The sequence below is a fragment of the Manis javanica genome, chromosome 2 (assembly GCF_040802235.1).
Source record: "Manis javanica isolate MJ-LG chromosome 2, MJ_LKY, whole genome shotgun sequence".
NCBI classification, from domain to species: domain Eukaryota; kingdom Metazoa; phylum Chordata; class Mammalia; order Pholidota; family Manidae; genus Manis; species Manis javanica.
In genome coordinates, this window is record NC_133157.1 from 139,934,332 (window position 1) to 139,946,296 (window position 11,965).

Here is an 11,965-nt window from a genome sequence, read left to right on the forward strand (position 1 = left end):
TCCCAGAAATCTATGAAACCAACTGGCATAAAAGTAGAGGAAACAGAGATAAATGTATACATCAAAAATGTAATCTGCAGGGAGATGAATTAAGGCACATTACAGATTAATAAATTAACCTGTAAAAACCAATCGACTTCTTTTAATTTTTCTACTGCTTTCTGTCTTGCTCTTTCTTCAGTGTCCCGTCTGTACTGTTCCATCTTACTGTGTTCTAGTGACATCCTTGCCATGTGAGTTTTAAGGTTTCTGACTTCTGAAGATGAAAGTTCCAGTTTCCTTGAAAGATCAACAACCTACATGAACGAAATAAGTGAATTTTGTAATGAAGGTAGACTGAGAATAGCCCAAGTCAAAGCCAGTATCAATTAAAATAAATTAAGTTATAATAAAATGTTACTCATACCATAGTAGAATCTTAGAACACTGAACCTTGAATTACTCAGACAATCAAGAACAAAATTAAAATCACCAGGAGTCAAAATAATACACCCTTTGCTGTCATTTTTGCCATTACAACATTTGCACTTGGTTTTATGCTCTTATTCCCATGTTGTTTCTCCATAAAGTTATTATATGTCACCTCTCAGTAGGAAAGGTCCCCCATCCTAACACTTCATAATTAAAAAAAAGTTTCAGAACTATCACATTGAGTTATTTAGCCCTAAGTCAATAAATGCCTCCCAAAATAAGACTCTAATGATCTATAAATATGTATTCTAATGCCATAAGCCTTTTTCTCAACTACAAATGTTTTATGCTAATTCAAATCAGTTTCCAAGGAAAGGGTTGTCACAGTTAAGGAGAATTCATATCTCGCAATATGGAATTTTAGTGACATGATCCATACATTTTTTTGAACAATACCACAACTCCATAGTGCTATCTTGTTATCTTTTGTTTCTTACCACCAAATAAGAAAACATAATTAACAAAAAGAAAACCTGTTGTAATTTCAGCGATACCGAGCTGGGAAGAACTACTTTTGTTTAGATACAGTGATTATTTGGTAAGACAAGGTGAGTGGATGTGGTTTTTACAAATTCTTACAAATTTTACATTTCCTGTGAAATTCCCTCCCCTTTCATATGTGTGGCCTTACTACCTGGTTTCTAGTGAAGAGCATATGGTGGAACTGCTGTGTGAACCCAAGGCTTGGTTAGAAAGTGTAAATACAGCTTCCATCTGATATTCTCTCTCTAGGGGGGCTTACCCTAGGAACCCAGCCCCCTTGCTGTGAAGCACCCAGGGCACCTAGTGAATCCTCACAGAGATGTGCCAACTGAGACTGATGTAGCTTCTGTGCCAGCCAAAAGCTGACTTCAACTGCCAAACAAGTGCATGTGGCACCTTTAGGTGATGCTAGTCCCCAGTGGTGTATCATCCCAGATGATGCCAAGTGGAGAAGAAAGAAGCTCGCCTCACTGAGCCTTGCCTAAACTGTAGATTTGTGAACAAAATAAGTACTGTTTTGAGCCACTAGGTTTTGAGGTGGTTCATCATGCAGCAATAAATAACTGGCACAGATACTGATATTAAAAATGGGGTGCTGCCATTAAAAAACAAAACAAAACAACTAAAACACAAAAAGAGTGCCTTTGAACAGGGCAATAGATGGAACCTCGAAGGAGGTGGAGAAGAGTCAGAATGAAAACCAGCAGGGCCTCCGGGAGCATGTTAGTGGAAGCCTGACGGCCCCTGAAGAGGCTGACAGCAAGGGCTTCTAGGCAGGGAAAGACAGTGACACTGGAACCTGGAGGAAAGGGGACTCTTGCTCCAAAGCAGCTGGAAGTAAAGATCAGTGAGCAAGATAAGCTGAAGAATTTTACACATAAAGGAACTAGGGCTTACTAGGGTCAGATATCTGTTTCCCAAAATTACAGCCTTTCCTCATGTCTAATTGCCAAATAATTCTAAAAGAAATGACTTCTGAACTGAGATAAAAGCCAGGGTGCTGCCAGGAGAAAACACAACCTAACGTTGCAGCCAAGACTGTAAAATCCTTTGTTAGGATCTCAGAAAGATTTATGGTGGTGCCTCAACTTCTTCTAAGGATCTTCAGAGTTTATACATTTTAAGGCACCATCCTACAACAGCTTCACAGGAAGCCCAAAGTGAAGAGCTTATCTCAAAATGACTCATGAGGGTCCCTTTCCTATTGGCATGAACCCCAATAAAATTCACAGGAAACTGTTTAAAAACAGTATTAGCAAAAACACTGCCTGGTAGCCTGGACTGAGAGATGGAGAGAATACAAATGAAAAGAGGCCTTTGGGTCTTAGAAGTTCTACAGGGAGGAAGCAGGCTGAAAAAACAGATGCAAACACAGGTCCTCTCTTATGAACAAGACAGAACTGAGAGCTCAGAGGCACAGCAAAGGGCCACGGAGAGGCATTCCCATGATTAGGACTAAGTCTTCCTCAGAGAACTTTCAGAATTGCTATGGACTAATGTGTCTCCCATTTTCCATTCTGAATGAGAGTCTTGAGCAGGTCAGCAGAATGTTGGCTCTGTGGGTGGTGGTAGATGACTTGGCTCTTCAGTTCTCAATCTTTGTATTGAGAGGAATTGTACTCCAAGGGCTAAACTGTAGAAACCACAGCCCAGGCTCCTGTCCCATCTGCACCTGATGAAGATGTAAGATCTCAGACTCCAGCCTGAACTGGATGCCATCGTCACTGAGGCTTGGCATGCAGGTATAGGGTACGGGTGAGTGTGTGTTTTTTGCCTTTTCCTTTTTTATGGAAATGTTTTATATATCTTGACCAGTGTTTTGGCTACATGGATATATACTTTGTTGTTGTCTCTTTGGCTTTTTTATTTTAAGTATAGGTGACATATGATATTACACTGGTTTCAAGTATATAACATAGTGATTGGAGTATGTTTTTCATGTGGGAGGGTAATGAAAAATTGTGCTTTTTAAATGTGTCTCCACTTTTAAAACATCCATTAATTTATTTTAAAAAGGAAGGTTATGGGCCAACCTTACTGACTTTCTCCCAGTGAACAGAATATGGTGAAGGTGATGCTGTATGAATTCCAAGGCTGGTTGGCCTGGATAGGCCAGGTGTTCCAGCTGCCCAGCCCAACTAAAGTCCCAGCCAGGGCCTGGCACCAACAATCGGACATGTGAGTGAACTAGCCTTCAAATGATTCCAGCCTCAGCCTTCGAGCTGTCCCAGCTAAAGCTGAAGGAAGCAGAGACAAGCTGTCCTGGCCACACTTTCCTGATGGAGGTTTGTGAATAAGATAATGTTATTTAAGCTACTGAACCTGGGAGTTTATTAGGGTAAAACAGATAAGCAGAAAAGTGGTGAAAAAAGGGATAATATGAAAACTAACTTATTTGTGGTGAACTGATTTTCAACAAGGGTGCCAAACAGTAGAAATGAGTCCCCTTTAAAATGGGTTATAATAAATGTTGAGATTAATTTATTAATGGAAAACAATGCTAATGAGAAGAAGCAGATGACTAGAAGACCTAAGAAGTTTTTCTAGGGTTCCTTTCAATTACAAATTCTTACCCCTAGGCATACATGCCTCTTCAGAATTTTTCCTCAAGTTAGGGGATAGGGAAGACTGGTAAGCAAGGAGAGACATAGGATTTAAAGAATAACAACTGAAATACTTTCGTAGCCAAAAATGACGCCTTTTGTCCGATTTTAATTAACTGAAATTCTAATAGACAGCATGGAGTATTTATTAGTCAGTCTAGCACTCAATCTTCATTTTACTTTCCTCAGTGAGGAAATAAAGAGAACATTAAGGAATCATTTTTAATCTCAGTAGTAAAATAAATGCAGTGTCCTTTGGACTATTTAAGTACAATTTCTCCTTTATCTTACCTCAAGGTTGTCAGTATGGGGAGGTAAGACCATCTCATCTTTATGTTGCACCGTAGTACTTCTGCCTATCATACAATTTAGCTTTGAAATTCTGATTAAGTCAATTGTTTATTCAATGACTTGGTTGAATAATTACCTCACTTTTAAGAATTGTACTCTTGACGTTTTTTTTTTTTCTAGGGATAGGAAGAAATAGGATTCTGTCAATTATGCACTGAGCTATAAAGTATAGCTATCCATCTCTTTCGATTTAAGTAAAAGGAGGTGGATACAGAGAACTGAGGTTTCTGAGAACATAGGATCAGCACCAAGAACAAGGTTGGCCTCAGGATTACACACAAGAACCAGGTCAAAAGAAGATTTAATTGTGAATTGCAAGATGACAGATTAGCAAGACTTCCAAAGAGAAAGCCAAAAGCCCAGACTTCATCTCTTCCTTCCTAGATGGTGAAATCTATGGATCAGTCTATGCCCTATAGTGAGTCACCGAAACATAATGAACTACACAGACTGAGTCAGCAGATCCTGCGACCCAGACATGCAAATGGGAGTGAGGTGGAGGAACACTGGTGAGAGACTAAAGGTGTGAATGGAGAAAAGAAAGAGAATGGGCTCTACCTTTGTTGTTAGCCTGACTTCCCATCATGGCACAGCCAGCAGGGCACAAGCTGGACAAAGGCTCTCTGAAGCTGAAAGTGTCTGCATGAGCTGAGAGAAGCAACTGGTAATATTCAAGATGACCGTGAAAGAGTCCTCACAATATTTGATTTGGTACTGGCATAAGGATAGACATGCTGCAACCGTATTAGAATTGGGAATACAAAATAAACTCTGGTGAACTGATTTTCAACGAGGGTGCCAAAAGGTTAAATGGGTCAAGAATAATCTTTTTAACCCATGGTACTAGGGGCCACTGAATATCCATATACAGAAGAATAAAATCAGACCTCTACTTTGTAGCATATATACAAAGTCAACTCAACATGTAAGCGCAAAAATTATAAAACCCAAAGGAAAAAACAAAGGTGTGTATCGTTGTGACTGGATTTGGCAATGGTTACTTAGATGACACCAAAGGAGATAAGCAGATTAACTGGATTCATCAGGACAGTGAAAAGGCAAGCTATAGAATAGGAGAAAATACTTGAAAACCCTTTATCTGACAAGGGATCTGTATCTAGAATATAGAAATAACTCTTTTAATTCACTTATAAGAAGACAGTCCAATATTAAAATAGGCAAAGGAATTGAACAGCCAGTTCTTCAAAGAAGATAACTGAATGGATAATAAGCATAGGAAAAGATGCTCAAAAACATTATTCATCAGAAAAATGCAAATCAAAACCACAGTGAGATGCCATTTCATACCCACTATAGGATGGCTACAATAAAAAAGACAGATGATGACAGATATGGTAAGAATGTAGAAAAGCATCAGAACCCTCAAGTACCACTTGGGAAAGAGTAAGATAAGAATCTTACTTAACTTCCTGCCTTTTACTATGCTGTTTACAGCTGGGCCTGCATGCTAAATTAGTTGCCTGGGTTGCAAGTTATTTGATTAGTGGTGAAGGAGAAACAGACCAGCAGATAGGTAAAGTGAAAAAATAAATTGGGCCTGCATAATTAACACAATAAAGACATGGGCTATGCTGAGGTACCCTCCTTTATCTGGGGAATATTCAAACATTCCAGGCCAAGTTGTTCCTGGCCTTTTGAGCGTTAACTGATTAACTCTGGGTCTTTTTCAGTGGGCTTTTTCCTGTCCTTACTCTTTTTCCACCTCACTCATATCTATTTTTCTGACTAACAGCTGGATGTAGATAATTTTCTTAATTCTCTATGTTTGGATACATACTATACATGATCTGAATCTTTCCACATTTTTACGGAATATGTAAAGAGGAAGGAAATGATGGAAGTATCTCATTTCAACTGGTTTATATAATGACCTTTTGTACAATTAACCTGAAATCCACAAAATAAATGTATTCTACATCTGCAACAGTGAAGGTAACAAAAATTACAACTTTCTGAAACATTCCATTAAACATTATGCTGTGATTTTATTTGGATTGCCTCATCATGGCAAAAGAGAGATCTATAAAAAAAAAACAATGGTTGGTACTAACAAATAAAGCGTCAACTGATGTGAAGAGTGATGCATAATTCTGTTTTCCTAAGGATAAATATTGTAAGAAAAAATGCATAATATAAATGGCAGAACTAAAGTCAGAGTTTAATAAGTGCATTGTAAAGACAGAATTGTAATAAATTTGTTGTAATGAAAATATAAAAGCTGTCCACAGAAATTAATATTCTAAAACACTGTGTATTATTTCATTAGCTATAGATTAACTGTTGGTATGTTAAATTTCACACATACCTGACTTAGGGCTTGATTTAATCTCTTCTTTAAGTCCTGTCTCTCATTGGTATAGTAGGAGGCAGCTTCTAGCAAACTCTCTGACTCAAATCGTTGTATTTCCACGTCAGCCCATTCTTGTTGGAGTTTGTGTCTCACAAGTACCTAATAACATATTTGTTGTTAATATGTAACTCTAACATACGTGTTTTGAAAAATGTTACTGCATTCATCAATTCACCTTTTCCTCATGCATACACATTCCTGTTTACTGAATTTTGTGTGATCCTCCTGCCTAATCAGTATTGTATACTTAAAACAATGAATTCGGCCCCACTATCCACTCCCCCTAAGAATTTGCAGAGCTTTACCACCTAGGGAAGTCTCAAAAAAAAAAAAAAAACCATTTACGTGAGACTTGGAGGTGGTAAATTATATGTTGTGAAAGGTTTTCCCTCTTTTTTCCTAGTAACTTAAACTGACTTCAGAGTTCCTCACATACTGAATCCTCTGTGTGAGTCCTTGCAACAGATCCCCATCTGAGAATAAATGTGAAGTCATGTCAGTGGGACTCAGGCCCTAGGTAACCAGGCCTCTACCTGCCTCCCTGACCTTGGCTCCTATAATGCACTCCATTCCTGCTATAGACAAATCCTGCTGCCACTGCACATTAGTCTGAAAAAGAGCTCCAATCACAGACAGTTACAGTTCTCTTTGTACTGGACACACTTATTATATCCAGTAAGTTTGTTATGTACTAACCTACATTTCTCCTTGAAATGAGAATTGTGAGCAAACTATTTGTAAATAAGTTTGAAGTAGATTTTAAATAGCAATGGGAAAAATCAAATATGTTTTTTTGCTATATGTCACCACATTTGTCTTAAAATATGATGTTTTGGAGAGCAGATGCCTTTGAAAAGGTCATAATACACGATTTGAGACTAAAATGTTTCCAAATTTAATTCAAATTGACATGAATCACAATAAAATTACACCAACTGAAAATGTATAAAAGCTACTGAAGGAAAAGGACTGTGACATACAGCATCGGCCCTTCATCTCATCTGGGAAATCTGGAATAACTGTCAAGGTGATCCACTTGATTGAATCTAGAGGTTCATTTTAAGTATGAGCATTTCCACTTATCTGCTTCATCACGGTATTAAAATGTGATGACACAAAGACTAAAATTATTATTTAAGCAGTGTAAGACTAAATTATAAATGAACATAGTCAACACAAATGTCTTTCTTCAAAACAAAGCACCTGCCAAATTAATTTTTTTGCTGGCTACAAGCATGCCTTTAAGATATTTATAGTCTATATCCTTTTTATATTCAATAGACTCAACACTTTTCCATAATCAAATATTACTTTGAATTTTCTTTCAGGAATTTTGAAAAATGTTTATTTTCCTGGATACTTACTTCTAGTTCTCTTTTCTCATTTTCACCTTGTTTCATTCTTTCTTTGAGACGATTAAAATCATCGAGTAATTCTTTATTCCTTCCTTCTAGGGTAAGACATTTTTCCCTTTCAGTTTGGAGTTCATTTTTAGCTTTGTTCTGAGCAGTATTCAGTTGCTGTCGGAGCAACTCATTTTCACTTTGTAGTTGAGATAATCTGTTTTCTAAGAACTCCTGCTTTCTGATGTATTTATTCAGTTTATCTTGTTTGTTCTCATACTTGTGTTCACTGTTCTTCTTTTGACAGGGTATGTGGCTTAGGTCTGTTTGCACACTTTCTAAGTCCAAAGTCTTTTCTCTAAGGGCATCTCTGGTGTGACTCAGCTCAATTTCCAGGCTACTGACTTTACCTTCAGCTTTAGAAAGCTGTCGAGAAAGAATGCTCATGTTTTCTTCCTGACTAGACAGAAACCACTCTTTTCTTGCTCTAAGACTATGGAAAGCAAATCCTAGTTCTCTTTCTGATGCCTGACTTTGCTCATGATCACGGGTAGCAGTAGACAGTCTAGAATTGTCTGATACAACTTCTGTCTCCAATCTTTCTTTGCTTGCTTTTTCATTCTGCAACTTAGAATGTAGCATTGTATTCTCAGATGTCAGGAAGTCAAGCCGTCCACCATACTGGAACATTACTTTTGTAGATGTTTCCTTAATCACTGTTTTCTTTTGAAGATCATCTTTTTCTTTTATAATTTCAGTGTCCTCAAGATATTTCTTTTCTTTCTGATTTTTCATTGCTTGTGTTTCTGGTTTTAGCATGGCAATTTTATCCTGCAACATGTAGATTTTAAGCAATAGATGTTCATGACTATCAGAAATCTAAGTAAAAGGAGACTTTCAGCTAGTACTCAATTAAAAGACTTATCATGATTTCCTCTGAAAATAGGGGACAACCTGAATGTTTATACAATGAAAAATTTTGTGATTAATGGATATCCAACTGAAAAAAAACTAAGTTGGATCCAAATCTCAAACTTTACTCAAAATTTAACTGAAGAATTATGACTCAGAAGGCATAAAATAGAATAATAATGAATCTAGCTACACTTAAAAATTGACTTCAAAGTCTGAAATCTAACCAATTCAGTTACCCTAGAGTAAGAGCCTTAGATCAGCATATATTTGGGCATATTTTATTTCCTAAAATTCTTTTTCCTAAAGATCACCAAACTTCTGCTTTAACTCATTTGTGATGAGTTTTAAATTATTTTTTTTACTGAATTTGCCTAGTTTGATCCACATTTCCTCACACTTTTGCATGAGGAAGACCTGAATATATAGATGTATTCTATGACATTTCTCATTCATTTTTGCAAGTAGTAAAATTTTAGACTCCCTATGAAGTGATCTATTCACTCTGAAGGACTAGTTGAAAAGGTAATTTCATTTAAACTATGTTACAACATTAAAGAATAGTCAACAATATTAAACCAGAAATTAAAATTTTTTATATACCTGTTGGTGGTGATAGTCACTTCCATCAGGCCGTTCTTTCTTTGACATCATTATGACGTCTTGTTCTGCTGACAAATTGATATATTCAGTTAAATTGAACTACAACAGAATGGTTCAATAAAAGCCATACTCTTAAAAAAAGAGAAAATAACATTTTATCAATTGAGAGTTTAAATTAAGCTTAATCTTTATCTGAATACTTATTTAGGAAATATTTCTAACTTATGTACAACTTCAACAAACACTTGGGAAATACTAGAAATTGCCAGGATAAATGCATACAAACATGTAAAAGCCTCATTCAAAAATCCATCCATCTAACATCAAACAAAATAATCAGAAAAAAAACCAAAATTTAAAAATGCAGAAGAAACATATAAAGCCACAAGATACTCTCTTTTCTACCTCAAAAGTGTACGATCTTAACAACATGCTAGGCTTCAGCTACATTATTCAGGAACCAAAATTATTACTTTCTATGACTTTATTGGGGTATACACCACCCCTCCTTTACCTGAAATGTTTGGCTGCACTATTATTGACAAACTCCTCTTCCTCTTACAAGATTCAGACTGCTGTACAAAGCCCTCCCTTACTATGGCTGTCTTTCCCCCTATGAATAGGTGTTTCTTTGGGCCTACCTTAGTGTTTTATACATTTCTCTTGTATGTCTTTACCATAAGAGCCATAAATTATCATCTACGTGTTTGTCCCCTTTGCTCCGAAACTATAGGGGACAGTCTTGTAAATCATCTTTGTATAAATAGTCATTAGTTACTTTACTCAATTGTTATTTATTGAGTTCTAGCTAAATACTTAAAGGTTTAAAGAAGACTGCGGACAACAGGAATCAGGAACGGGTTTTTAGAGACAATGCCTGTGCTGACTTAAACAGTGAGGTTAGCCAGAACCAAATGGGTAGAGGGCAGAAATGCGGAGAGCATGCAGGACCACTGCAAGACAGGCAGAGCAGCACATAATGGAGTGACTATCTGACTGAAATACAGGGATTGGTTAGGCTGGCATGCCCAGCAGTTCAGAATGCCAGAGAAGAGGGTGGGCAGTAGAAAAGGCTGATGGTAGGGAGTTAGGTAGGACTCAGATTACCAAAGCCTTCCTTATATGTAATTTTGGATGCCTGGACGTAAATGTGTTTTAGGGTGCTTCAAGGTTGTTACTTGTAGCTGAGATAGGTCACTCTAAGAACTGAGGGGAGGGATGAATATGGGTGGAGAGCAAGTGAATAAATGGAAGCAGACATATTATAAAGCAGTAATGTAAAATAAAGATGATACAGGCCTGAACTGAGAAGATTCTGGAAATATATTTAGGATACAAAATTACCAGGGCTAATCATAAAATTAAGGTCCCTGGAAAACTAACTCTGCTCATTACTTTGTAAAAGGTATTAGCTAAGAAGAGCAATGGTCCACATGAACTGGTCTAAGTTGCTTATATTTAAATCTGTAGTATTTCTATCTCACATCTTCCAATGCAGCAGGAACTTGTGTAGGTGTTTTGTTTTAAATGTCCTGCTTTTTGGGTCTGCCCAACTTGCGAGGAAATAGAGCAAACGAGTCAGTTGTACAGGTAAATAACTGGGCTGACAGCTCAATGTCATCACTACTCTCAGATATAACTAAAAATCTTTTCTAAACTACACTGTTAATTCTAAAGGTAAAAAGAAAAAGAAGATAAAACTATAGGGGTAGGAAGAATATTATATAATATTTTAGTACATACCTGAGCCTATGACTGATAAAGAGCACTGAATTAACTGGTGCATAACGTTAGAATACACATTACATGTGGTTAATCAGCAGACACATTACATATGGTTAATAACAGGCTGTTATCCTAGCAGTATTAAAATTGGTTTTCTGTATTTTAGTTTTAAATGATTCATTCCTCAAAATAACCAACACTCCTTGTGAATTATTTATTCATTAAAAAATTGTAAGACAAGTTGACAGACTATGTGTACATATCGGAGGCGGCACGGCACTGTGTAGTAAATTCCCAATAATTCCCATTACTTCTGGGAAAGCCAACTCTAAATTACATAAAGTCATAGAAAATACAAGGAATATTTTAATTTTTGGCTTTGGAAGGTGCTCTTTTAGTTACACTTAATGTAGCTGTAACTAATACTTGTGAATTCAGGGCTATAAAAATAAAGCTAGGAGACTACGTTTGGTCTGAGTAGGCAATCTTTACCTATCTACCTAGTTTCCCAAACAGTCCCTAAACTCTAAACTCAATCCTGTTACACACTCTTAAGTATATGCTCAATACTAGCCTAGAAGAAATTACTCTTTCTCCTAATTCTCTGTTATTTATATGTTGTTTTGGGAGAGAAAGAATGCCAATTTTTGCTAAAAGATATTGTGTTTGCTTGTAGGTTGCCACAAAGATTTTGTCACAAAATGATTTTTGAAAAATCAAAACTACACGAAGCCATGCAGAGGTGATCAGGGGTTGAATTCCCTGTGCTTTTTTTCTTACCTTCTGTGCTTTCTCTGTCTTCTGGAAGCTGTGATTCACAAAGGTCAGAGTTTATAATCCTCTAACAGAAACACAGCTCCAATATTAATCTTTCCTTTATCTCTGTGAGTCATCTGTCCAAATTCTGTGGTTGCTGACTGATTTTTGTTCCTTGACAGTGACACAAATGGACACTTACCTTCAGTTTTCAGATCCCGAGGTGTTTGACTGGACACATCACTGACCGTGATACCAGGAGAGTTCGAACCTGAAAAATCGGAAAACAAGGTTTCCACGTGTTAGTCTGTAAGTAATGATACAAATTTGGCTAACTTATGCAACGT

General features: G+C 36.8%; 1 protein-coding gene and 1 long non-coding RNA gene across 3 annotated transcripts in view; one reads left to right on the forward strand and one right to left on the reverse strand.

The window, feature by feature from the left end:
* The window catches only part of LOC140847899 (uncharacterized), a 30,728-nt gene extending 26,592 nt beyond the window's left edge, over positions 1–4,136 (forward strand). Inside the window, exons 1-3 of one of the 2 annotated variants that reach the window (XR_012128163.1) lie at positions 86–2,709; positions 3,007–3,239; positions 4,029–4,136. This is a non-coding gene — a long non-coding RNA (uncharacterized lncRNA). Of the gene's footprint in view, positions 1–85; positions 2,710–3,006; positions 3,240–4,028 lie in introns of those variants that run through there. The other variant, XR_012128164.1, reaches the window with a different exon arrangement.
* A 2,059-nt stretch (positions 4,137–6,195) lies between these two features.
* LOC140847897 (ankyrin repeat domain-containing protein 26-like) lies at positions 6,196–8,450 on the reverse strand. The gene is made up of 2 exons (XM_073229507.1): positions 7,644–8,450; positions 6,196–6,378 (listed from the first exon to the last, which is right to left on the reverse strand). Exons 1-2 carry the CDS (start codon positions 8,439–8,441, stop codon positions 6,196–6,198), a joined length of 981 nt encoding a protein of 326 aa, XP_073085608.1. The 5' UTR covers positions 8,442–8,450.
* Positions 8,451–11,965: the final 3,515 nt, after the last annotated feature.

Bases quoted from the DNA above. Each gene is read 5' to 3' on its own strand.
- LOC140847897 (XM_073229507.1), bottom strand. From the start codon at position 8,441: ATGCTAAAACCAGAAACACAAGCAATGAAAAATCAGAAAGAAAAGAAA. The intron at 6,379-7,643 runs GTAAGTATCCAG...ATATGTTATTAG, and splicing joins ATGAGAAAAGAGAACTAGAA to GTACTTGTGAGACACAAACT.